Source organism: Cololabis saira, chromosome 10 (assembly GCF_033807715.1).
Source record: "Cololabis saira isolate AMF1-May2022 chromosome 10, fColSai1.1, whole genome shotgun sequence".
Taxonomy (NCBI): domain Eukaryota; kingdom Metazoa; phylum Chordata; class Actinopteri; order Beloniformes; family Belonidae; genus Cololabis; species Cololabis saira.
Genome location: NC_084596.1, coordinates 16535490 through 16562396, shown reverse-complemented (window position 1 = coordinate 16562396; position 26907 = coordinate 16535490). Strand labels below are relative to the sequence as shown.

Sequence of the window (26907 nt, the reverse complement as noted above, 5' to 3'; positions counted from 1 at the left end):
TGGTTTGGAGTATGGATTTATTTCAAATGACACGTCTCACATCTTATCACTTCTTTCAGCTTCACCTCGCTGATTAAGAAACTTGATTAAATGAAAAACGTGGAACACGGTGCCTCAACTTCATTCATCACTGTCAGGCTGAATCTGTGTTCGTAACCGACGGGCGTTGAGGTTTGTTTGTTCTTTCTCTCTCATGATTAATCATATTTCCCGGGTTATAAGTTTACTGGGGTGGAGATGGACTCTGGATAACTCAGCGCCGTGAAGCCCCCTGCAGGTTCTTTTGTCCTTCAGTTTCCCCTTTACTGTCCAGCTTCAAACAACGCGCCGCGCTCACCGTTGCTTAAATGAGCTTTCCAGATGCATGTTATGGACCTCTTCCTGGCGGCGTCAGTGAGGTCCTGAAGACAAACAGCAGGGTATCTATAAATACCTGAAGTCCAGAGAAGGAAGCCTTTCCTGACTGACGTCACTGCTCTCAACAACAAACACGTAAAAACCTAATGAAGCTAACGCCATATTAGGACAAATGAAGCTTAAATGTGGCATTTTTAACATTAGATTTGATCGCTTTTAAAGCTTGTTCCTTTTTCTTGCAGGTTATTCTCCTACAGCTGTCCCGCTTAAATAAAAATGAGTTTACAGATCGTACAGGAGGTTAACGTTTAACTGTAAATCTGCTGCATGCATTTCCAGCATGATGAAACAAGACGCCGCAAGAGAAATATGGCTACTCGTATATCGTTAAACTCGATTATGAGCTCACTGTCTGCCGCCGGGTAACATCACCCCGACAACATTACGAATAGTAACCTGAAAATAGCATCCATAAAATATAAATGGCTGTAGATGAATAATAGAGATGTTTGCAGTGACGGGGACAAGCATGACCCGAACGGACCGATTCATGAATCGAAAGCCAAGTGGAAGATCCTCCTCACAACTGCCATCCACAACTCAGGAAGCTCAAAAACAACAAAGCAACGGCGCTGGTTCAGAAAGCTCCAAATCCTAGCGGCTGAATGATCATTTGAGGAGTGACTGATGAAATAGATAAATAAAGGGCTTCACTGGAACAACATCAGTACACACAGACATAAAAGGCGGTCTTCAGACGCTGATCTGGACACGGTGGCTTCTGGGTTCAGCCTGGAGGCGCATGAGGCTGCTGATGGAAACCTTGTGACTGGTGAGACGAGCGGAGGCTGGCGTCACGTCCTGCAGCGTCTACAGCCGACACGTCCAGATGAGGAAACACTGCGGCTGCTCAGAGGCGACGCCGGGAAAAGTGCAGACTCCATCTGGCGTCTTCCTTTTTGTTCATGTTAAATTAACGAGGATTTCTGCAAAGCAGAGAGCTGCGTGCTGCAGTTTGCTTCATTAGGGGTAAACTGGGACATGCAAAGGTCACTGTTATAGGTTAGGGATACCATAATATGCCACATTATCAAGAGGGGCGAAAAAAAAAGTCCTGTGTTGACTGTATGTGAGACAACCTGTTAATTACAGTTTTGTTTGTGCACGCCTTTCCCTTCATACAGGTCTCCACATCATCCATGTCATCTTATCCTGTCTTCTGCATCTTCCTCTCATCACACCTCACACACATTAACTGTCTCTCCACTTTCACCACGAACCAAAATGTTCTCTTTGGTGCTTTCCGCCCGCCTCCATCTCCAGCATCCATCTACAGACGTATTCACTATCTGTGTTCTTAATGTAGCTTTATCTCTAACACTGGCTTTTCCTCCGATGTGCCCTTTTCTTAAATCGTGTCCTTGTACATCCCCGTCAGTGCAGAAACAAACCCTCCCATCTCCGACTCCGCCACCTCCAGCTCTGCTTCCCCGCTCTTGGTCAGTAAATACTTTTGCATGACTGGACTGAAAGAAGTGTAAATATTTGGGACATTTCCACATCCATCCATCCATCCATCCATCCATCCATCCATCTTCTATACCCGTTTCATCCATCCATCTTCTATACCTGTTTTATCCTTTGCAGGCTCACGGGGGTCTGCTGGAGCCTATCCCAGCTAATTTCCAGAGGTGTCAAATGTATTCACATTCATTACTCAGGTAGAAGTATAGATACTAGAGTTTAAAAATACTCCTGTAGAAGTTGAAGTATCATCTCAAGTTTTTTACTCAAGTAAAAGTATAAAAGTACTGGTTTCAAAACTACTTAAAGTATAAAAGTAAAAGTAATGTAACCGGGAAAAAAGCCATTAAGGACAAAAGCCATTGAAAATGAATGCATCTTAGTATAATGCAAATATATTAAAGAACCATGTATGTGTACTATTGAGCATTAAAATGTGTTTCAGAGAGCAGAAGATATGATGACTAGTTGCCTATAAGTATTGCAATGGTGCAAAAAGTCGAACTTCAGAGGCATGTTATCATTTATCCTAACCTTTATTGGAATGTACATCCAAGTTTAGTTGCAGGAATCTGAGGGAACGGATGTAAGAACAAAACTGGACAAGAACATCTGAAACAACCACAACCAAATTCACTCTATCCGGATGGAGCAATTTAACTGGATAGTTTTTTTTTAAGGCCAAAATGAAATAGAGTAACAAGGCTGTTTTTAAAATGTAAGGAGTAAAAAGTACAGATAATTGTGTGAAAATGTAAGGAGTAAAAGTAAAAAGTCGTCTGAAAAATAATTACTCCAGTGAAGTATAGATAACCAAAATTTCTACTTAAGTAAGGTAACAAAGTATTTGTACTTCGTTACTTGACACCTCTGCTAATTTCAGACGAGAGGCAGGGGTTACACCCTGGACAGATCGCCAGTCTATCGCAGGGCCATTTCCACATCTATTTATCAATTTCTCTGTAATCTGAGCAGAACTGACGACAGGAGAAGCAGCTTTATTAAGATCAGCTGTACAGAATAATGTTTAACCGCCTGATTGAGCTGAACTGAGATCCACCTGCGGAGAGGACGTCGTATTAAAACAGCGTGGATAAATGAAGGATCATATGCACCTTACTGTGAATAAACTGATGCCTCTAATTCATGTTTGCCAATTATAATAACCCAGAGAAATGTGCTTATCTGATAACCCTGGCTAATAGTGAAGAATGTTTCTGTTTCAGAAAAACCATCTTGACGTTGTATCAGATAATGTAATAAAACCCCAACATGTGTTATTTCTACCTCTACTTCCATTTTATCTCCATATCTTCATTATTTACACACAAAAATGCACCAAAAAGCTGTAAAAACAAAACAATTCAGACATTATGAAGACTCCTTGTTTTGAGTGCAGTCTGTGACCATCAGGTAAACTAACCCTCCTTCCGTACAGTTTATAAACCCATTAACCTCAATTACAGCCCTGTGCTTCATTTCCTCAGATCCCTGAGGGTCCAGCTGTGAGCCAGTAGCTAAAAGAAGTCCCCAGACAGACAATAGAAAGCCGCGAGCACTAATCCAGCTCGGAGGCCCTTTTCCTGTCGGCTTCCTATTGTAACCCCACAGGAGGGAAGTGAGGGTCCTGCTCTTATTGCGCAGGGCATTGTGAGTCTTCCTCTATGAGTTCCTGTGCTGGACAATGGGACAGTGCAGGACTCTAGCCGCACCTCAACGCCGGCTCTATAAACCTGACCCCTACGGACTTCCCTAGTATTTCTTTTCTTGGCCTAAACCATGTCAGAATAACACACGTGCTTATTTGGGTTTTTCAAAACCACCATGACCAATGCACTTGGATATATGTTCGACTAGGGCTGGCCGATATATCGAGATTTTAATATATATCGATATATTTTCAAACACGATATGGTACGAGACAATATCGTTTATATGGATTTTTTTTTTTTTTTTTTTTTAATGATTTTGATGTAGCTTATTTTGTGACAAATTGACTTGAATGTTTTATTTGAGATTTTCACAAATGTTTTGTTATTTGCACAACTGTCAACCTCAGTGGAAAAGTCTGCCTGATACTGTCTACATTGTATTAATTGCACAGTGTATTTTAATTTAATTGTTATGCAGGAAAGGGATATTTGTTTTATTTTATTCAAGAAGCATTTTTATTCTATATATGCAGGCAGTTTATTTTTATTTCATTTGTTTTATACATTTTGATATTGTGCAGACCTCTGTTAATAAAGGAACCTGTGTGACATTTGGCACGAGGCCAAATGTCACACAGGTTAAAACTGACTGTTTATTTAAGGGTTTGCCTCAGAAAAAAATGAAGCTAACAGAGATGCTATGCTATAATGCTTTGGGGGAAACCCCAATTAAGGCACAGAAAAAATATCGAGATATATATCGAGTATCGCCATTTAGCTAGAAAATATCGAGATATGACTTTTGGTCCATATCGCCCAGCCCTATGTTCAACAGTTTTTGATTTGAGCTACGGTCGTGTTTAGTGATCACATTTCTTAAATGTAGCTTCTCAAATTTAAGATAAATGGTCACAAAGAAAAAAAATAATATGATTTTTACATTTTCAAGCTATACATCACCAACATTGCAAAGTCCCGTGTTGCAGTCAGTTTAATGGACTTGCACGACAGAAAAGAGCATTGCATGTCTTCATGTTGTGATCACAGGCTTCTATGCCAGATTTTACAGGGAAGATAAGAGATGACAACTGTACTGGAAAAGAAAGCGCTGATAAATAATGCAAGGTGGCATGTTTTCTTTCCACTCGTCGGCCCTACGACGTGCTCAGGAGTGGTACAAATGAGTGAACAATATTCAGAGCAGATGTGCGCCTGAGCGCCGTCGTGCTAGAGTGCAAATGCAAGAGCACAGCTTGTCCACGGGGAAATCAGAACGCTCACGTTCTGAGATAAGACTCTAAAAATAAGAGCGGTGACATAATTTCAAGCTAGGAGCTTGGCTGGAGATGGAAATATAATTAATGTCAGATATACAGAGCCCTCGTGCTTGTGAGGCTGCTCATTTTATTTCTTACCCGTATGTGTTTATTTTTTCTACTTTTAGCCTTTGAAATGAAAATGCAAGGCATTGCTGACCTGTATCCACTCCCTCACGGTGTCGTCTGACGGCGTCCAGCCGTTCTCCTGGTAGTTGAGGCGGGAGCGCTCGGGGGACCAGTTGGAGTTGTACTGGGAGGAGGCCGTGATCTGGTCTGAAGAAATTTCCCCCGACTCCATGCCCAGCGGCTCCATGCACGCGAAATCTGCCAAGACGGGGAGAAGAACTCATTTCCACATCACAAGGTTTTCCAAAAGGAAAATGCCATTAGCAGGTAACCATCGGGTTACTGTTGCACAGACAAGATATGTCGTCGTAGTGCTGGGCGGTATACCGGTTCATACCGAATACCGGTGTTTATTTTTCTTATGATATGAATTTTTCATATACCGTAACACCGGTGAGTATGTACAGTAGCGTACACAACGTTGGGAACGCCGCTGGACACTGTTTGTGAGGGGACTGTTTAGCAGTAGTGATGCACAGATTGCTCGGTAACCGAAATTGTTCGGCCGAAAATGGCGAAAAAACACTTTCGGTGTTCGGTGGAATAAGTGGGAAAAAAAACGAACAATTAATAACGGCGTTGTAATATAAGGAAATAGACTGGCCGCTCCCGTAACGGTTGCACCACAAACATAAATCGTTGGCCGACCAAAAGGTAACCACATAAGAATTTTACCTAACATTCACCAGGAGGTGGAACCAAAACAACATAATGCTGGGAAATTAAAAAATGTTCAGTTTTTTATGTTCAATAAATATTTTCTACCTTATAATTTTGTAAAAGATTTTTTTCTTTGAAAAGCATGCCTAAATCAAATTTATTTGATTTATGCAATGGTGAAAAAATTGGCAAAATAAATGAAAAACTGCGAAGAATCATGTTCGGTATTGTTTGGTATTCGGCCAAGTGCTTATTATTATTTTCGGTTTCGGTTTCGGCCACAAATTTTCATTTCGATGCATCACTATTTAGCATTCCATTCCATTGTTTACAGCGGACATATGTGGGTGAAGATTGTTGAAAATGAAAGTCCCACAACTGCAACGGCATCATTTTGTGAGGCCATGCAAACCTGTATTTATAGTAGTGTGGACATTAATGTTTTTCTACAATATTTCCTCCTCATGACAGTAAAATAGGCCATTCTAAGCCAATTTACTGCAGCAATTCCTTTCCAAATCATTTGAAAATGTGGTTAACACCCAGTTGTGCATGAAAAAGAAAAATACCGTGATATACCGTGAAACCGATATACATGTAATTTTGAAAAATACCATGATATACATTTTTGGTCATACCGCCCAGCACTATGTCGTCGGACCAGAAAAGCAGTTTTTTTCCATCAGTCATGGCATTTTAACTGTGTTTTTGTCCTCCTACCACCATTTCTTCAGGTAGAACTGATCATTTCAGTCTACATGTGGTCATGGTGACACAAAGTGAAGCAGGAAAACAGATAGCGTTTAATCAGAGTGTCCTCCAGACCCTGAAAGATCGCCCGTCTCTGCTCCCTGCAGGGAAGTCGGCAACGGCTCATTTTCAGCCGCTCCTGGGGGGAAACCTAGCTGGTGACTGGTAAAACCTGATACATCTGCAGTATCCATGCATCCATGCTATCGACGGGATATCTGCACACATGCGAGGTCAAATCACACACAAAAAAGGGGGAATTGAATCCTGCAGTAATATGTGAAACCCCTCCACACTGCTGTGACTTTCATTTGTTTGTTTCCATCCAGTCATGTTACTGTGATTAACGGTTTGCCCAGTGAGGTAGCCGGTGGGTGGGCGTAGTTCCCCAGAGAAGGGCACAACTTTAAACCGAGAAAATAAACTTTTTCTTTTTATGCTGGAAAGGGAAAATGTGCAGTTGGACATCAGTGGAGCTGCTCTCGGAGCTGTAATGTCTCGGAGGTGGCAGCGTCCACTATAACAGCGGGGGAGTCTGGACGAGGAAAAGGGAGGGGGACACAAAAGGAAATGTTTGTGTGTGTGTGTGTGAGGGCAGTCTGGAGACACAAGGTCTGCCACACTGACACAAACACTGCATCAGTCCAAGTTCCACGAGGAAAAAAAGAGGAAAAAACGGCTGTGGAAAGCTTAGGTCGGTCCTCGTCGCAGACTTTTTCAGCCCTAAAACATTTATAGCTTTCTTCTCACCAAAAAAAGCTGCAGCTCGACCAAGACGAGACGCTTTACCTCGGCCCCCGTCCGTGACGTCGTCTCCGACTCTACAGGGCTCAGCGAGGGTTCAAAGGTCAGAGCTCGCATGAAACCGTCAGATAAAGACTGAGTGAGGACCCGTGTTGGGAATAACAACGTTAAAAATAACGGCCAGTAACTGGTAATCTAACTAATTACTATTTCAAACGTTACAATGCCGTTACTGACAGTGAAATGTGGCGCGTTACTATACACTGACATGATATCTAATTGCTGTTATCCGACCTGACTCACTCAGTGTTGGGAATAACGGCGTTAAAAATAGCAGGGTTATTAACGCTGTTATTTTTTCCCAGTAACGGGTAATCTAACTAATTACTATTTCAAACATGACTCACCTGATCTGATCACTCACTCAGAATGAGTCAGGATATTAGATATTATGTCAGTGTATAGTAACACACCACATTTCACTGTCAGTAACGGTAACAGCGTTGTAACGTTTGAAATAGTAATAGATTAGATCAGTGTCTCCCAACCTGGGGTCCGGGGGGGCACCCTAGATCTCTGGGGGGGCGCAAATCTTTGTCTGCTTTGAAATTATGCAGTTGTAGAAATTATATTTGCGAATGAGTCATTCATAAGACATTTTTAGGAATAATTTATGAATGTCTTGAATAATTTTGGTGTTTTTTATACACTGGTGACAAACACAGGAAATGATTTAATTCCTTATTCCTTATTATTATATCATTACTCAACATTTAATCTACTCCGACAGGTTGTTAAAGGAAAAATGTTAAAAAATGTTGGTCTCATATTAAAAGAGACATTTTATAGAAATATTTTTTATGTCCTTTTATGTCCTTTTGTGCGTATTTTATACATTGGTGACATTGGAGAAAAACAAAGTCATATGTATACAGGGTAAACCAAAGAGAAATGTATAAAAAAAAACATAATTAATGTTCATTTTTTCAATTAAAGACTATTTTGGTGCTAGTACGTACGGGTGGGGGGGCCTGGCTGGTCTTAGACACAAGTAGGGGGGCTCCAAGGAAAAAAGGTTGGGAACCACTGGATTAGATTACCAGTTACTGGGAAAAAATAACGGCTTTGGTAACGCCGCTATTTTTAATGCCGTTATTCCCAACACTGGTGAGGACAGCTTGTTTGCAAATGTGGCCAAGAGAAAGTGTAGCTTATGATGTAATGTAAGAGAAAAAAACAAACCACAAAACCTATGGAACGATGTCCTTTGGTAATAACGCGCCAAAACCACATTTGGTGAAACCCAAAGTCCAGGAATCCACCTGACTGAAAATCTGTGCTGGTTCTAATTACATAATCGATAAGAACTGGATGTCTGGATATGTAAAACATTTTTCCCACTCATGACACAACCTCCCATCAGCTGTGACCAGGCATAAACCTCCTCCCTGTAACTCTCCATCTAAAAAGACGGAGCAGGCCGGCGTCCCAGTTAATGGCTCAGCTGATCAAAAGCCCCGGGGGGGATTCTAGATGAGGTGAGCCAATAAAAACTGCAAATTCGCTGCAGGATAGCAGCCTTTCGCACCTCCATGGCAGTCGGCGAAAAGAAAAGAAAAGTATCTCACGAGAAAGGAAGCTGAACATTTTAAGAGGCCGAGTCACTCAACTGTAATTAGTCTTTGTTCAGACACTATAATTGAGACAAAAGTAAAATCCTGTTTAAATTAGTCGAGCTACTCTGAAATATTTCCACGTATCCCCTGGCAACGGCTGACTTACTCGACGGGACGTATCTGCGCCTGGCCGGGAATCAGAGTTTATAGCAAAGAGAGTAGAGAGAGAGAATATAATGCGATGCGGTTTTGTCAGAACCTTTAATTCAATCTGAAAAGCAGAACGGGGGGTCTGCAGGCAAAACCACCACCTGTGTGCACTTCTGTGTTTGTGCACCACATAATTAAAACTTTATCTCGCAGCAAAGCTGCTTTTAGTCAAATTAACACCAGAGGTGGAGATTTATCTCTTCACACATTCGTACGGTGTGGGTTGAAAACATGCAGGCGACATGCAGGCGTTATCTCTGTCCCAGATGTTCACCACCAGCATCTAACAGCCAGCGCTAACCCCCCGGCCCGCGGCGAATGCAGGCGAGGGAGGTGGTGGGAACGGAGGATAATGACTTTGACCCATCCCATTCACAAATATTTCCTCCACGCTGAACTGCCGTGTCGTCACTAAGGACTTTCCTGCTGTGAAAAACGTACTGAAACATTTCAAATATGAACATCTGGAACAACGTATGGAGACAAATAGAGACTGTGTTTCCATTTATTTTAACTCCTTATTAATAAATATAAAGCTAAAAGGGCATCATGCCTGGATATTTGAAGCTTAACGTGTAACATGAAGTCATTGAAATTAAAGATTATCTGGCTTTAAACCTCCAGAAAATCTAATAAATAAAGTTGCTCTGTTTGCAAGAGCCGTGAAAAGTTACTGAAATCGCGGATCACATATTTTGTTTCTCTCTAACTCGGTGAAAACGTGACATCGGATAACTGATTTTTAAGTCTTTAAAACATCACTTCTCCCACATCAGCCACTGTGGGACCTTACATAAACTCACCTCTGATCGCAGGCTCACATTCCTAAACGGGGCGAGTGGGGCGGAGGTTACGAGAGAGCAGGAGCCGTACGGGCCGACGCAGCTCAGAATCTCTGCAGGCATTCCTGCGGGGTCACGCCGTTAACTGACGCCGACAAGCGGCTCGGTTTCACGACGTGAAACAACACGAGAAAAAAAAAAGGACAGAAACAGAGCGCAGGAAACAAGGAGAGGCGTGATGAGGTCCTGATGTGTGAAAGCGGTCGAGAGGACGATAAGAGTGGAAAGTAGGTCGGACTGATGAAGATAAAAAATGATGTGTATCGGGAAGAAATCACACACAAAAACAACACAACCCTGCGATCGGATTAAACTTTGATCTGAACACAGATATTTACACTTCAGGGGCTTCAGATAACATTTTAAATGAAAATCCAGGTTCATGATGTGTAAGAGTACCGTTCCCCTACATAAATAATCTTGTGAAATCCTCCCAAATCCTCAGTGTTTTGTCATCAAATGTTATCAAAACAGGTATTTTCAACACAAACACTGTTATTTAAAAAAAAAAAAAAAAAAAGGCCTTTAATACTCGCAGTGCACATCATGCGCATCGTCCCGTAAAGCTGGGAGAGTTGTAATACAACTCTTATATTGCATTTTACATATTTAATGTAAAAAACAATTCTGCATTAAGATTTTTAATATTAATTGACTTTTTTTTTTTTTAAAGTATTGACTGATTTAAACAGTCGTTGGCAGCAGAACTAGTAGCTACCTGAGAATGTGTACTGACGAGTGCAGATAAGTCCAGATAAAGGTGGGATTAGTTTAGCTGCTCTCCACATGGAGAGGTCGGAGGTCAGGGCTCAGATTTTACACAAACGCTGTTTCCTGCAGTGCTGCAGAAGAGTGACAGGCAGGAATCTGCTCGTTTTAGTGCTTCACGTGTACTTCGAGGGGTTTGAACACTGCAGGAGGTGACTGAAACACAGAAGTGTGCAGCACTGGGAGGCTTTTTAACCAGATAACATGTCACTCCCAACTCAAAAAATAAAAAAATAAATCCCTCCATGGCTTCCCACTTCCGGCTGCTCACCCTCGTCCTCGTATCCCAGGGGGAGGCTCCTCTCGCGGATGGTGTAGTTAGCGGAGAACCCCTCCCTGGCGATGGCGTTGTCAGTGGTGATGGTCATGGACAGGATGCCGGTGTAGGAGATCACCCGGCCCGGGGACGTGTGGCCGCAGTATCTGCCGATGTGGGGACCCACTGTAGGGAGGAGGGGAGGGAAGGAGGCAAAAAAAGGAGAACGTCAGCTTCATCAGCCAGTGGTGTACTCACTTTGTCCTTCCCCGCGCTCGTCTGCGACGGTTCGTGACTGCGAGTTAGACACACAAGCTCATTCCACTCCAGCCATGCAGAACTCAATTTTGGAAACGCTCAATTTAGATTAAAAGCCCCAGAACATCATCAGAAGCTGATCTGCTGTCAGTTTCCATCGCTCACCTCTCGAGGGTAATGTGACATGGAGGAATATGAGATGGCAGGTCGCAGAAACACTCGTTCCCAACATATATTGTTTTGACGTTTGCTGCCCAAACATAATATATCCATTTTACATGCTAAAGAGTCACATGAGCTTATTAGAAAGTGCACATCGCTGTACTGAGCCAGGATGCTGCACCATCTCCTTATTTGTCACAACATAAACTCTAGTGCCATTTAAGTCAATTTAAATGAATAAATGACACTTAGGACGTATATTTCTTCAGAATGACCTGCTCTTTTCCCTCTGTAGCTAATCTATGGAACTAAAAGAAACAACACAGCCATGTGCTCCAGCTTACATTCAGATCACAGGACTACACATTCATTCCTCAGATAAAGAAATCCCTGACAACCTGCTGCCCTGCCCTCCGCCTCCACCCGACCCGCCTCTTCCCAAATGTGTCTGCCTCCTTCGATCTCCTGTCAGTCACTGACGCTGCCCTGTACTGATGACCACTTTTTGCCGCTTCTTTCAGGAAACAGAAATCAGATTTACCATGAATTACTGCTATAAATGCAGCTAGATATCGCTGCCACGCCCTTCTGCATCTTCACTGGTTCAGCAGAGTCAGCACAAGAGTTGAAGTGCATAATCACTTGCAAAAGTGCTGCTTTTTTTGTTTGTTTTTATGACGCTTACTGTTCTCAGAAATAGGCATTCAGTCCTTATTTTATTTCGCAGCCCAATGACGTAAATGTTAATGATAATACCCTTTTTTTTACTAATGTATACAGACCAAACTTTAAGTATTTACGGAATGCTAACTTCTTTTTTCTTTAATTTCATGGATTTTTTTTAAGGTTATTACTGATGCTAATTAAAAGAAAATACATGTATATATATTTACTAGTAAAAATCCAACTGAACAGAAATATCACATTATTATTTATTTATAACAAACACATTTTAATCTCCCTAGTCTCTCTAATATCCTTGCTTGACTGCAATTAAATTTCACCTTTTTAAGTTTGGCACTGGTTTGCTGTGCTCTGATTATGGACTGCCTGTAATTAACTGCTATCAAATGAGTTAGCGATCTCCACTTTCCAGAGGAAATTGTTGCATGTACCTCTGTTTTCCACAAAAGATATTGCAATAAATGGAACTAATGCAACCGTACGTTGGAGCCGTTATGTTAAACCTGAAAAAAGATTGATGGAGATTTACAGGGAATAAAAGATGTTTTGTTAATATGCATCACAGACTGAAACGGCGTTTCTTGTTAAATGACTTCGAGTCCCTTCATGTCCGCAGCCAGTCGGCCGTTTCATCCTTTTCCTTATCTGAGAGCAACAACGTGAAGCTGTTTCGCGGCGATATGGTATCAGCTCATTTATTTGTCACAAAAAAATTCAACTTCTAAAATAATTTAATTTAGCTTTTGAGGCGAAGCAGCAACAAACACGTAGCGATGTCGAGCCTCGGTAATCTGATGGATTATGTTTATCAGTTACAGTTTGAAGCAGGTACTCGGCGATCTGTGACGGATTACATTTCCAACTATTTCAGTCTTATCGGGGGTTGTGTGAAATAAATGGTTCTTACTTCGGGGCTGTTAGCTGATACAATCAGCCCAAAAATAGGGAATAAAATCCTGCAGGCAACATGACTGCATATGTAAGTAAGGAAAAGGCTGTTGTAATAAAAACTGTGAAAGAAATTCTAATTATAGGCATCTTAGATATCATGAGCAGCCTGTATGTTATGGTGTCTGAAAAAAAAAAAAAAAAAAACCCTGACATTTTGACCCCCCTGTTCTGGTCTTATAGCTTTAATATGCCAACTGAATACATGTAGAAGCCAATTAAGACAGTATTTGAATGAAAACAACAGAAAAACACGATATTTATACAGCTGCATTGTTTGAATATGCAAAAATGTGCAAAAAATATACATAAACATGCTTACAAGAGACAAATGAGGTCTTTAAACTTTGCACTATCCACAGCAATAGCAGGACGATGTGAAATCTGGAATATTTAGCCATATTTTCTGGATTAGCTGGCCCAAAACAAGAATCGGTAATCATTTGATACAAAATGTGCTTTCAAGCACCAAAAAGTTGCTCTTTAATGCAAAAACAATCTGATTCCTCTTTAGAGAAAAATAAGTGAGAAAATTAAGGAGCCCCAGATGTTTCTTTTTCTGATTAAATCCAATCAGAAAAAGCGTTTGAAGATCTAATTCCCGGCTCTCAAAGAAGGAACGGAAACGCTCGGCAACGGCAGCGTTTCATGTCGGCGGCGTCGCTGCGTGCGTTTGATGGAATGCAGAGCAACACGCTGGTTTAAAAGCGGCCTCAGCGATGCTCGGTTATCTGCTCCGACACACGCGTTTGCTCAGTCGGCTTAAACACCACGCTCACACATGCGTGCACGTTTGTTTACAGACACACCTGAGTGCACGCCGACACACCCGCTCACACAGATCGTTTGACAGGAAAAGCCCTGGCATGTTACACACGCTGGCACGGCTTGAAAGTGTACATCACCGTCTGTGTACCTGTGCCAGTGGCTGGCATGCCGGCGTCCTCCCTGGCAATAGTCCGGCGGAGCTTTGGGCACAGTGGCGAACATTGTGGGCATCACAGGCCCATCCAAAGTGTGGAGCTTTGACCATTATCTGCACGACTAATCAGCCTTCAATGGACGCCGAGGAAAGGCTGTCCAGGCGAGCGGAGGAGTGAGAACAGAGGGTATGGCAGGTTGCGTCTATGTTATTCATGTGCTGATTTTCCAAATGTGGTTGATGGAAGAACACTGAGCAAGCTGTGAAGGAGCCTCTGTTTCCCCGTCAGCCTCCGTGTGCACAAAGGACCGCTTCAACTCAAACACCGATGAAGAAGAGCGCTGCTGATGATTATTACCTACTGCACGTTCTGGTACCATACCATAAGATATGGACCCCAAGAACATCCATCCATCCATTTTCTATACCCGCTATATCCTTTGCAGGGTCACAGGGGTCTGCTGGAGCCTATCCCAGCTCATTACAGGCGAGAGGCAGGTTCACCCTGGACAGGTCGCCGGTCCATCACAGGGCCACATATAGAGATAAACAACCAGACACACTCACACTCACACCTATGGACAATTTAGAATCATCAACAACCTACGCATGTTTTTTGGACTGTGGGAGGAAGCTGGAGTAACCGGAGGGAACCCACGCAAGCACAGGGAGAATATGCAAACTCCACACAGAAAGACCCTGCCGGGCCAGGGAATCAAACCAGGAACTTTCTTGCTGTGAGGCAACAGTGCTAACCACCAAGCCACCGTGCTGCCCACCCCAAGAACATCTTTGGTTTAATGCTTGAAAATCAGTCCTGTCAGTAAATCACTGCCAATTAGGGCTGTTCGATTAATCGATTTTAAATCGTAATCGCGATTATGTAATTAGAACGATGTTAAAACGTGAAAATCGTAAAATCGATTTTTCACTTTTTTTTTTTTTTTTTTTTTTTTATTACCTTGTCTGCACACATATTAATGATTGCTACCATATTAAGGATTGATGGAAATACCTCTCAATACCTGCGACAAGTGCCCCATGGGAGAGGCTCTTTAGTGTAGGAGGGGGCGTTGTAACATGCCACCGGGCATCCCTCAAGCCAGATGCGGTAGACCGGCTCGTGTTCCTTGCAAAAAACTTGCAAATGTGAATAGCAAATGTAATGACTGACATTACACACCTCTACCTCCTTCATGGGTTGCATTATTATTTAGCATGCAAAGACCCAGTTTATTTTAATTAGAAAATGTCTTGTTTTATCTAATTGGAAATATAACTTACTGTATGTTTGCAAGTGCTGATTTGCTGATTTTTTTTTTCAGAGATAAAACTTTATATTTTATTATATTTTTTAAAACTTTTTTTTAACTTATTTTACAGAGTTTTGCACTTTATTCATTCATTTTTGGTTTAATAAGAGCAAAGTTTGCACTTAAAGCCCAATGGGGCAAATGTTCAATAAAAAAACAGCATACTTGAAATCATTTCTTTGCCTTTTGTCAATTCACAAAATAATCGTAATCGTAAATCGGATTTTGAGAGAAAAAAATCGAGATTTTATTTTTGGGCAAAATCGAACAGCCCTACTGCCAATCTTTCTTTCTTTTTAAAAAAAAATCTGGCTGCTCTTCACAACTATGTATCTGTAATCCCCCATGTTGTCCGTTTCCTTCTCCTTAAGATGTTTTCCAACAAACACTCTGCAACGATGCTCCGTCTCTCTATGGAAGGTCTGCTTCCCAACAAGAATGTGAGATGGGTCCAGATAAACATGTTCTTCTGGGACAGGAGGCTCCACTGGTGGAGGGTCTCCCCGCAGACGGAGGCTGGGGGTTCTTCCTAGTAGGTGGCCCGGGTCGCGTCCCAGCCAGCGGCTCTTTGCTGTTTGTCATCCCCCCCTCCCTCTTTGCCTGTTTCCTGCCTCACTAATTACAAATGAAGGCCACTAAAACAACACGCTTCTCTCTTTTGTCGTCTCTTTTCCCTTTTCATTTTTACACTCCTAAAGAAAAATTCATAAAATGCTTTCAAGATCAGGTTTCTTGTCAAAACAAAACAAAACTCCCATTTACCCGGTAAACCCCCCCCCCCCCTTGTGGGTCGTAGTTTAACCTCTGCTTCCTGTACTTGAGGATAATCCCGCTCTGTGAGCCAAAGCGTCTCCTCACCTGCAGGATAGCCGTCCCAGATCTCCAGCCAGTCGTAGCGGCAGAGGGCGCCCGGCGGCGGCGTGGTGTCGGGCTCCATGTCGAAGCTGTCGAACTCCACCATGATCTCCGACATCTTGGGGGCGAAGATCATGAAGGTGCATTCCAGGTTGTTGGGGTACTTGTCGGGGAAGCCCGGCGTCTTGATGACGCCCCTGGGAGCCGTGAAGTTCCTGGAACACTCTGGACCTGCGAGGACAGATGATACGGATGGGTTTTTAAAACGTCAGGGGCTGTTTGGACAGGGTGACTTACTCCCGCCAGGAGGGTCATTGAGGGGCGATCAGAGCTCATAGTCTGTTTTCACATAACTTTGAAAAGGAGTTCATTTAAAAAAAAAATCTAAATCATGTTTTACGGACTTGGAAGAAGACAAAGTTTCCTAAAAACACCCAGAAACTGAATAAAGAGTAGGGCTGGGCGGTATGGACTAAAAAATGTATCACGATAATTTCTGGCATTTATCCCGATAAAAATTACGATAAAAAATACCAATTCAACTCCACCTTTGTAACTATAAATCTTTCTTTCTTTCTTTCTTTCTTTCTTTCTTTCTTTCTTTCTTTCTTTCTTTCTTTCTTTCTTTCTTTCTTTCTTTCTTTCTTTCTTTCTTTCTTTCTTTCTTTCTTTCTTTCTTTCTTTCTTTCTTTCTTTCTTTCTTTCTTTCTTTCTTTCTTTCTTTCTTTCTTTCTTTCTTTCTTTCTTTCTTTCTTTCTCGCTCATTTCCTTCCTTCCTTCCTTCCTTCCTTCCTTCCTTCCTTCCTTCCTTCCTTCCTTCCTTCCTTCCTTCCTTCCTTCCTTCCTTCCTTCCTTCCTTCCTTCCTTCCTTCCTTCCTTCCTTCCTTCCTTCCTTCCTTCCTTCCTTCCTTCCTTCCTTCAAGTACGTTGTGCGTGGATTTAAAGCAGAACCATAAATCAGCTTTACACAAAAACGTCATCAACGGGAATTTATCGTTTTTACCGCGAGATGACAAATTCTTACCGTGGGGAATATTTTTGACGGTTTATCGTGAATGGTAAAATATCGCCCATTCCTAATAAAGAGCTCATTTAAAGGGTCAATTTAAGGAGGTCTTGTACCTTTTAGGAGTTGTTAGAGTTTAGATTTCTGACCTTTTCCATCTTTACAGTGAAAAAAAAAGTACACACATTTACATAACACCACATGCTCTTGACCTTTTCCGAGTGTCTAAATATTTGGCAGCTTACGACACTTCTGCTGCTTCGACCTCTTCTCACGGCCTTCCAAAGTCACAGATATTCCCATAAAAGAAAATAAAAAATGTCGGAAAAAACAGTTTTTATTGATAATTTCCGACTCAAATTGCTTTAATTGACCTCTGGGAACCACCACAGACTTCTTAAGATGTGGTGAAATAAAGAGCCTGTTTCATGGACGGAGTTCCCGTCATCTGAAGGGTCTTCGTCCTGTCGGAGCCGTCTGCGTTGTGACTGGGGAGGGGGATCAGACTGGAATTTCTCTGGTATTTATTGACATCCCCAGACAACACACACCCACCCACACACACACTCACACGGATAAACTCACAAACACAACAGCCCGGCCTTAGACACGTAAACATAAACGTCTTGTAAATAGTAATATGATCTCTCTTATGGTTCAAAGTAAAATATCGAGGAGCCGTGGCACTTGCATAACTTTGTTACTTAACTCACGTATTATTCCTGAAAAGTGGCATCTGTTTACTGAGTTTTTTTAAAAGTCCCCGAGCGCATTGTTTTGAAGGAACGCCATTCTCATGCAGAAGTCACATAAACCAAATTACAGCAGTGACGCAAAAAATGTGTCCAAAGTCCTCCTTAAATAACCACATAATGACCCTAAATTAGATAAGGAGAACTCAATCAAACAAATGAGACAGAAACATTTAACACGGTCATTTAATTACCGCGCGAAACGATCCAATATATCGCCCATCTGTCCGTGGCCAAAATGTGAACTTTTGTTTTGAGAGCGCGGCGTGACCGTGTGACCTTCTTGTGCAACAGTAGCCGGCCGCTGCGTGTCGCCAACTGGAAACTGAGCCGGTCATTGATCCGTGTGCGGCAGCTCCAGCTGCGGGACGTCCGGGGGGTCATTGGGGTCTTTCTACAACATACAACTTTATTCTTCCAGCGGTTAGCTCACCCCGAGTGAACTCCATCCCAGAGGGTCAACAGGGTGTTTCTCAACATGTGCTCCTTCCTCCGTGTGCTCTTGCACACACGTGAAAGATCACGGGTCACAGCCGGAGAACTGGTCCAATTCAAAGTTCATCAGACTAATCAGATGTGTTCTTGCTCCGTCCTTTTTTACGGCGAATATTTGTGGACGCTCTACAGAGGTTTCTGAAGTTGTGCAAGCCGGTCAACCTCCTCTTTATCTCCTCATGAGTCAAAGCCGTCAAGTGTGGACTACACAAGTCCAAAGTCAGTCAGTTACTTGGAAGGAAACAGCCATAATCTCACGGTGTATTATAGGAAATCATGACACTGATTCAAAATACTCCAAACAGACCTTCAAATCTGACGCGAGCCCCCCCAGATTTGCAGCCCTGGACTGTTTGTTTGGTTTTCTCAGGCTTGGGTGAAAAGCAGATGTTGTGCCCTTCATGCAGATCAAATGAAACAGAGGCGCTTCCATTGTTTTTGTCGGATGAATTTATGTGAAAATATGCTTTGATTTTCTGAGCAATCACACGTGATGGCTCTTAGTTCCTCAAAGATCATGGTCCGCTACGCGACACAAGCCAGAGACCGCTCTCCTACAGCGGCGAGGAAACCTCACCAGCGTCACATGCTGCTCTAGATTTCTGAAATATATAACAAATCTCAAAACTGAATAGTGAATAAGAACATGTGACGTAACTGCCTCCTGATAAAAGTACAAACGGAGCAGCTGGGAGACTCAACACAGTCTGATCCACGCGGCGATGCTGCTCATATCAAAGTAGGGCTGCACGATTAATCGTTAAAAAATCGCGATCTCGATTCATGCTTGAACGCGATCTCATTTCCAAATGACGACGATTTAAAAAAAATTTTTTTTTTTTTTTTTTTTTTAAAGATGGCTGCATAAAAAAAGGACTAGGCCCATGTTCTAGGTTGTTGTAGTCCTGTCATGGTCAACTATCATGTTGTCATGTTTGTTATATTTTGTTAATGATTGTGGATTACATTTGGAGAAACATCTACCTTTCTCATCACCTGACACATATTGCACATAAATATTGTTAAAATTGTTATTGTTAAAATTATTTAAAGACAAGAGAGATGTTTATTGTTTTTATGTTCATGTCAGCTGTTACAGCAAAAAGCAGCCAGAGGAATAATTTGTTGCCTCAGAACTACAGGATCTGTTACAAGTCCCCTTTCTGAAAGGGTGTTCAACTCAGGGAGGAACAAATATTGTTAAATTGTTATTATTGTTTAAATTATTTAAAGACGAGAGATGTTTATTGTTTTTATGTTCAATGTCAGCTGTTACAAAGTTGATGCCAGTCTTTTATCAGGCACCATCATATTTTTTGTAACGTTTACCTTTTGTATCGGCAGCTTCTTAATAGCAGCAAAAGGCAATGGGGGGTTCATCCCAGCCAGAGGAATAATTTGTTGCCTCAGAACTACATGATCTGTTACAAGTCCCCTTTCTGAAAGGGTGTTCAACTCAGGGAGATTGTTTATTGTTATTATTCTTTAAATTATTCAAAGGTTTGTGTAAAGAAGACAAGAGATGTTTATTGTTATTATATTTTTGTTCAGCTGTTGCAAAGTTAAAGTAATAAGTGCAATAAATTTTATATTGGAAAAAAATCGTGAGAGAATCGTGATCTCAATTCTAAGCAAAAAAATCGTGATTCTCATTTTGTCCAGAATCGTGCAGCCCTATATCAAAGTCTCCGGCCGACGGCTCACACCTCGCTCGTCGTAAAGTGACGCGGGCGACGCTACGAGACAGTGACTGATGCCTGCGAGCGAGAGAGGAGGCGAGGCGTGAACGGGGGTCAGCCGTCCCTCCGAGGCAGCAGCGGTGCATGTTTGTGAGTCGACGTGTCGGGGCGCAGGAGGTGCTCTGCTGTGGCCCGGCCAGATGTGACCTGCGTGTCATCTGAGCCGGCCAGTAAACGCAGATCAACACACACACACACTCCGGAGGACCCCGTGCTGTTGACACAGGTGGTGTCACTGGAAGGACGACATGATAAATGATGAAGGAGGAGGCAGGCTGCGGTCCTGCTCGGGCCTGGCACGCTTTGGAGCGACCCGAGAACTCCGACTGTCTGCAAAGTATTGGCTCAAACGAGGTCAGGTCCTGACTTTGTAAATCGACGTTCACAAAAGGATCTCCAGAGTTCACGGGTGTATAAAATTTCTGCTGTCATGTGAAATAAATCGGATTTTGCTTGTTTTCTTAAAAAATGCAAAGTTATGCAAAAAAAACCCAGAATATACAAGACCTCTGGACATGTGTGGATAGATGGAAACCAGAAAATGGCTTGTAAAAGCCAAAGTTCCCACACTGAGAGACTCTAGGCTGTTTCTTTTCTTTTGTTTTCTTTTGATTTCATGTTCTGAAATGATTGGAGCGTGACATCAATCACAAATCACTGTCCAATCAGAGGTTGGGTCCTAATCTGCGAGAGTAACTGAATGCCTCACACATGCTCTTTTGTTGATTACAGTATCAAAGCTCTCCTGAGCTCGGGGACTACGCCATTCGTCTATCCTGAAAGCCATCAGCCCTCTGATTGGACGGTTTATTTTGCTATCTCACGCCTCATTATACTTCCTGTTGTCACTGTGCTGTTATTTAGAGATGTGGAAACGGAGTCAGAGTTCCTGCTGGTGATTTCCCACCGTGGGAACTTTGAGGGCCGAGCTTGACGTGTGTGTAACCGCTACATTTTTCAGCACACACACTTTCTCTGCCGCCTCCAAAACATTTCAAAGTGATTTTTTTTTTTTTAAACTACCAAATGATTCAATCTAAAAGAAAAAAGCGACCCCAAGATAGCAAAATATGAGCAAGTCAATGCTGAAATGTGGTTAGCCAGAAATATTGAACCCACGTTGAAGGGTGACATTTAAATTATGCAAAAAGTGGTTGCAACAAGCAGCGTTGTTGGCACTAAAACTCGACCACAAAACAACATTGATTCAATGACATGTTTTCAAGATTAGATGGATGATTGTTTAATGGTTGATCCAACATCAATCGTCGACCAAAAATCAACCCTTTTATACCATAATTCAGCATTGAATTGAAATCTTTTGCTACCTGGGAGATTATTTTCAGCTTTTCTCTTTGCGGGGCTCACTGCAGTGAATCGTTGTGCTCTGCATGTTGATTTGGCATTGGTTTAACCTCAGACGACCCCCCCGCCATTTACCTACGCCTGGGACCGATGCTCGGAGTGGCTGCGGCCACGTGGACAATCTAGGAGTCAGTGTCCTTCCCATAAACACTTGGGCATGTGACTGAGCTGGGTACCGCTCCTCAACCGTACAGTTGGAGGTCAGCTGACTCCGTCTTCTGCACTCATTTACAGGCTCAAAGTCTTAGTGATAGTGATGCACCGATTGTTCGGTTACCGAAATTGTTCGGCCGAAAATGGCAAAAAAACACTTTCGGTGTTCTGTGGAATAAGTGGGGAAAAAAACGAACAATTAATAACGGCGTTGTAAAATAAGGAGATAGACTGGCCGCTCCGTCCCGTAACGTTGCGCACTACATAAATCGTTGGCCAACCAAAAACTAACCCCATAAGAATTTTACCAAACATTCACCAGGAGGTGGAACCAAAACAACATAATGCTGGGAAATTAAAAAATGTATCATTTTTTTATGTTCAATAAATATTTTCTACCTTGTAATTTTGTAAAAGATTTTTTTCTTTGAAAAGCATGCCTAAATCAAATGTATTTGATTTATGCAATGGTGAAAAAATTGGCAAAATAAATGAAAAACTGCTGAAGAACCATGTTCGGTATTGTTCGGTATTCGGCCAAGTGTTTATTATTATTTTCGGTTTCGGTTTCGGCCACAAATCTTCATTTCGGTGCATCACTACTTAGTGACTTTAATTTGAGCCACTGGGATGTCATTCAAGTCCCACATTTGTCCAACTAAGCTTTGCTTCATTCAAGTCTCTGAAAGTATTAGAGGAATAATTCACTCTTCCCCAGAAATAGATTGTCGCTTGACCCAAAGCTGAACTGTTGAACTTAATAAATAAACTTAAACTAAACTTCCATTTAACTAAAGGTAAATCAAGTGATCCAATCAGACTTTAAAGGTCCTAATGAGAAGAAAGATCCTTCAGGTTACGTACATCTCAGTGGATCATCTTCCAAACGTTGTGCATTGCTTTCTTAAGCGACCGCATGACTCTCTAATCTCTCCGTCCTCCCTGCATCCATCTTCTAGTCACTTTCACCTTCTTTTAATCAACGACCCTTCAATCAGCTGTGGTTGTAATGCCGCCTCTCGAAAAAAAAAAGGAGGGGGGGCACAGACATGTGTTCCTGGTTTAAAAACCTGCAGTAAGAGTAAAGAGTTGGGGACAAAAATAGCTCCAGGAAGATGAAGAGGCCTCGCTCGGCTATCATTTATAAATGAATTGTGCTCCGCGGTCAGCGGCGGGTGGAGCGCTGCGACTGAGAGTTACAGCAAAACATTCATTACCCGCCGCTGCCGAGCGCCATCTTTAATACCAAACACAACGCGCCATCTGGACCGGGGTTGCTGCCTTTTGTGGCAGCGCCGAGGGCTTTTCCCGTAGTAATGACAGACGCCGAGGAGAGGGGAGGAGCCCGGGACAGATACACGGGAGCACGGAGAGCCAAGTGGAAACACATGTCACGCCGAGCACAACTTGAAGGAAAATTGACACAAGTAATGACTGGGAGCCTCGTGCCGTCTCCCAGCCGGTCCTGGTTGGAGGAAACCGACTCCGGCATCGGCGGCCTCGATCCGGGACAGCAGTCGTCTGTCAGAGGGAAGGTCGACGGTCCAAGGTGGAAGTGTTTTCTGGCAAGAAACACAAGCCTTACGTTTACTCCAGCGTATTCGGGAGTGCGTTTGAGAGCAATTAAGCGCTGCGTCGTTCAGAAACATATGGAAGGAGATTTGAGATGCCTTCGGGCCCTCACAGATTCCACGAATGCGTGCTGCGTTTACAGTGCTGGTGACCTGAGCTTCCATCACGTCTTGTCTCATCTCCGTCTACAGTTATTTACAGGAGAGGACAGAACAGAACAGCTCATTTCCCTTTGATTAGCACACATAGAGCTACATTTACTTTCTTAGATCCTAAATAAATGTTAAAAGACCCACCGAGTGCAGCATCAGTGTTAGGTGGCGAGCCCGTTTTCTGCAGACGAAGCAGTCGATGATAAGAGCGTGCGCTTCTTGTACACGCGCCGCTGTATAAATACACACAGTAAATGGATTTCTAGTCTTGTGGGCCCTTTCAATCATTCAGTCACACTTCTTGGTCCATGCAGTGCAGCCAAACACACTTGAACACAGTGTGGGCAATGTGGGCTCAGTGTGTTCTGCAGGGACGAGGACTGTGGAGGCTGAGGAATCGAACCACAGACTTTTACAACTAACTAAGACCCCGGTATGCCCAAAACCTTTCCTTTTTCTGTTTTTTTAATACTGAAAAGCCTCAAAAGTTAAGAGTCAAAGGTTTTGATAGTAGTGATTTTGGTTGAGAGATCTCATGTATTTATCCATTGAGGCAGAAAATAGTGTAAAAAAATAACTTTAAACAAAGCTACCGTATTTTCCGCACCCTAAGGCGCACCTTCAATGAATTACGTATTTTAAAACTTTTTCCATATATAAGGCGCATAAATAAATATATGGTAAAATACCGTACTATAGTGGCTGGGGTTGAGTTACGTATCTACCTGATGGAGCTGCGCTACAGAAATGCTACAAAATCCTACAGCAAATGCAAAAAAAAAAAAAAACAAGAAGAAGAGTACCGTATGTCAAACTTTATTAACAAAATAAAAACCAGCTTTGCTCCGTCTCTTCAAAGTCGCCATAATGCGAGTCAGCGTCGCTGCTGTTGTCTTGAACGTCTGTGACGATTCCTGACGTTTTTAGCACCATTACTTCAGCAACATCAACTACATTACCCACAATCCCCCTGACTACAGTAACAGAAATTACCGTAATGATCATATATAAGGCGCACTGCCGGTTTTTGAGAAAATTAAAGGCTTTTAGGTGCGCCGCTGAAGTGCGTATGTCCTCTGATAGGCTAGCGTATGGCTGTATATATAAAAACATTGTAAAGCACTTTGGAAAAGCTCAATGACATTAAAAATGCGCCACACGAGTGTGGAGCATTTCCAAAAGCTGGAGGTCTCGGCGGAGTGGGAAGCCCGTTTGTAACCGGAGCAGCAGCTCCATTTAGCAGCCAGTTACAGTTTGCTGCTCTGAGTTTAATGGATTTTAAATGTGGCGAGAGGCAAGGCGGCAACCTGGCAGGGGGAATTACCTGAGCGAGTCCAAGTGCTGTTTTTAACTTGTTAGTAGGTGGAGGACCCATATTGGGGCCATAACACACAAACACACACACACACACACACACACGGTTGTGTCCCAGTTTCACCGGCGCTCTTCTATGCCAGAGCATCCATCTCATCTGCAGGTCACTCGCGTTGCCTCCAAGGACAAACAGCCCATTAGCCAAATGAGCCTGAGGTCCCACACACCTGCCCACTGCTCACACACACACACACACAATTACATGTACACACGCTTTATCACAAAAAGAGACCATTAAACTCACACTGAAACACAAAAGGCGGAAGAATATATTTGGTTTATGTCGAGGTGGAAAAAAGGAACAGGTCAGTCCTCACGCAGACGCAGAAATGGAAATTCCCGGCTGGCTCTGGGGCATCTGCGCCGCAGCTGAACGGTAGCAAAGAGCATCTGGGCATCAGGGACAAGAACCCGAGCACAAATCAGCTCTGTTTCTATGGCGATCACAGACTCACAAAATCGAGGATCATACTCGCTGATTTTGCAATTTTATTTACAAAAAAAAAAAGAAGCACCCTGGGACAGATTTAGGTTTCTGTGATGAAAGGTGCTGCTGGAAGCCGCTAACTCGTTCTTCCATCAGATTTAATTTAATTTGTCCATAAATTAGGTCAAAATTTAAGGAACATCGTAAAAAGTTCTCATGACATTAAATCATTTTTATACTTTTATACTTTTGCCAATTTTGGGTCTCATATCGAGACTGAGGTATTAAAAGTTGGTTTGGTGCCGCTTGGATGCTCCTGCTGACAGAAACACGGCTGGACTGGCAGATGACCAACATGGGCTGACAGAATTACACGTTTATTTAGCGATAACTGAATGAAGTCTGTCCGTGTTGGTGAGTCTTTAGTTTTCTGTTAAATAGGTTTTATATTTTGACTTTTCTCCGTCAGCCTCCCTTCAGCTCGACGCTTTACTTCCTGCCAATTCTTCACGCACCTGCTTTCAATTAGTCACGACTCGCCCCGGTAAACAGCGCGGAGTTCCTGCAGTTCAGCCTGCAGTCCTTCAATTTTAACGTGGGGTTTGAGATCTTTTTTTCTTTTTTCCTGTACCATGCGTTCTGCCTGATGGCCGTTTGCAAATCTGTTCCTGATATCAAACCAAGTTTCCTACGTATAACTATATATATATATATATACTTATAACCGTTCAGCAGTTACTTTTTACTTTTAGGTAAAGTCCATGGTAGGTCTCCATACTAACCCCCTAACCCCCTCTGAACATTCAAATTCACCACCATAAAGATGTTGTTTTATGGTAATAATGATAAATATTTCTCCTTTTCAACTCTTTTCAATGTTATTGGGAATCAAAGCTGAAACAGACATCAGAACCTCGGTGGGAATTACAGCCTAAAAAAATAAGAGCTGATAATTTCACGACCTACTTTGAAAGATTTATTATGCATGGTTTTAATAACATGCCGGCATCCATCATTCATCGATACATTAAAGCCAATGCAAGTATGCAATGATAAAAATGCAGTATTTTTTCAATGCTTTAGAGACAAATAAAGAGTCTGGACAGCTTGGCTTCGAACCCTCCTCAATGCGCCGCTTGTTCGGGAGCAAGAAAGCAGATTTTTCCATCTGGGGATGGTTATTTCTGGACCGTGAGATTCTGTGAATGGTTAACGCTCTCCGGGATACGAACAAAAAAATTAGGAGGAATCTCGTGCATGCTTCTTTTTAAAAAGAAAAAAAGATTTGTCCCCAGCGTGCATTTGTGGAAAATTGAAATGCTCACAGGAGACTCACAATTTTGGCGACTCTTCAAGTGGACTCAGGAGGGATGAGCAAATACAAATGAAGGACGCGGGTTCAGGGTTCCTTCCTACGCTGAGAGTGTTTATGTAAGCCTGTCCTGCGAGCATCCTGCTCCACCTGGGACCTGCTGTCCCTCCACTGAGTTGTGGCCCTGTGGCCTGCAACACGAGGGTCAGCGTCTCAGAGGTCCAGCTCCGGGTGTTTGGAAATCGTCAAAAACACGGCGAGGTATTTATAGAGCCTGTTTTATCAGAGAGGTTAGCACTGGGTGAAAGTCCCACGTTTAAACAAACAAAGGAGAAGCGCTTTTGTTGTCTCAGAGCTCTTTATAGTTTACAAAATGGTTAAAACCACTCTCTAAATATTTTCATCATATCTTTTTGTCACCAAGAATAATGTACTTCCCTACATGTTGGTCTTTTTAAAGCTATACTTCAGCCTGCTAACTTTGCTGCTATAGCATTCTTGGAGGATCTTTTTTGTTTTTTATATATTTCCATGATATACTGAAGAACATTTATAAGCACTGAGCGCTGACTGTTCTCCAGTTCCCTCGAGCAT

General features: G+C 42.5%; 1 protein-coding gene across 1 annotated transcript in view; it reads right to left on the bottom strand.

Moving 5' to 3' along the window:
* LOC133452482 (neuropilin-1a-like) overlaps positions 1-26907 on the bottom strand; it is a 98933-nt gene that overhangs the window by 39050 nt on the left and 32976 nt on the right. The window contains exons 4-6 of the mRNA XM_061731819.1: positions 15970-16197; positions 10840-11010; positions 5010-5176 (exon numbers count right to left, since the gene is read on the bottom strand). Of these exons, the coding sequence (XP_061587803.1) occupies positions 5010-5176; positions 10840-11010; positions 15970-16197 (566 nt within the window). The remainder of the gene's footprint in view (positions 1-5009; positions 5177-10839; positions 11011-15969; positions 16198-26907) is intronic.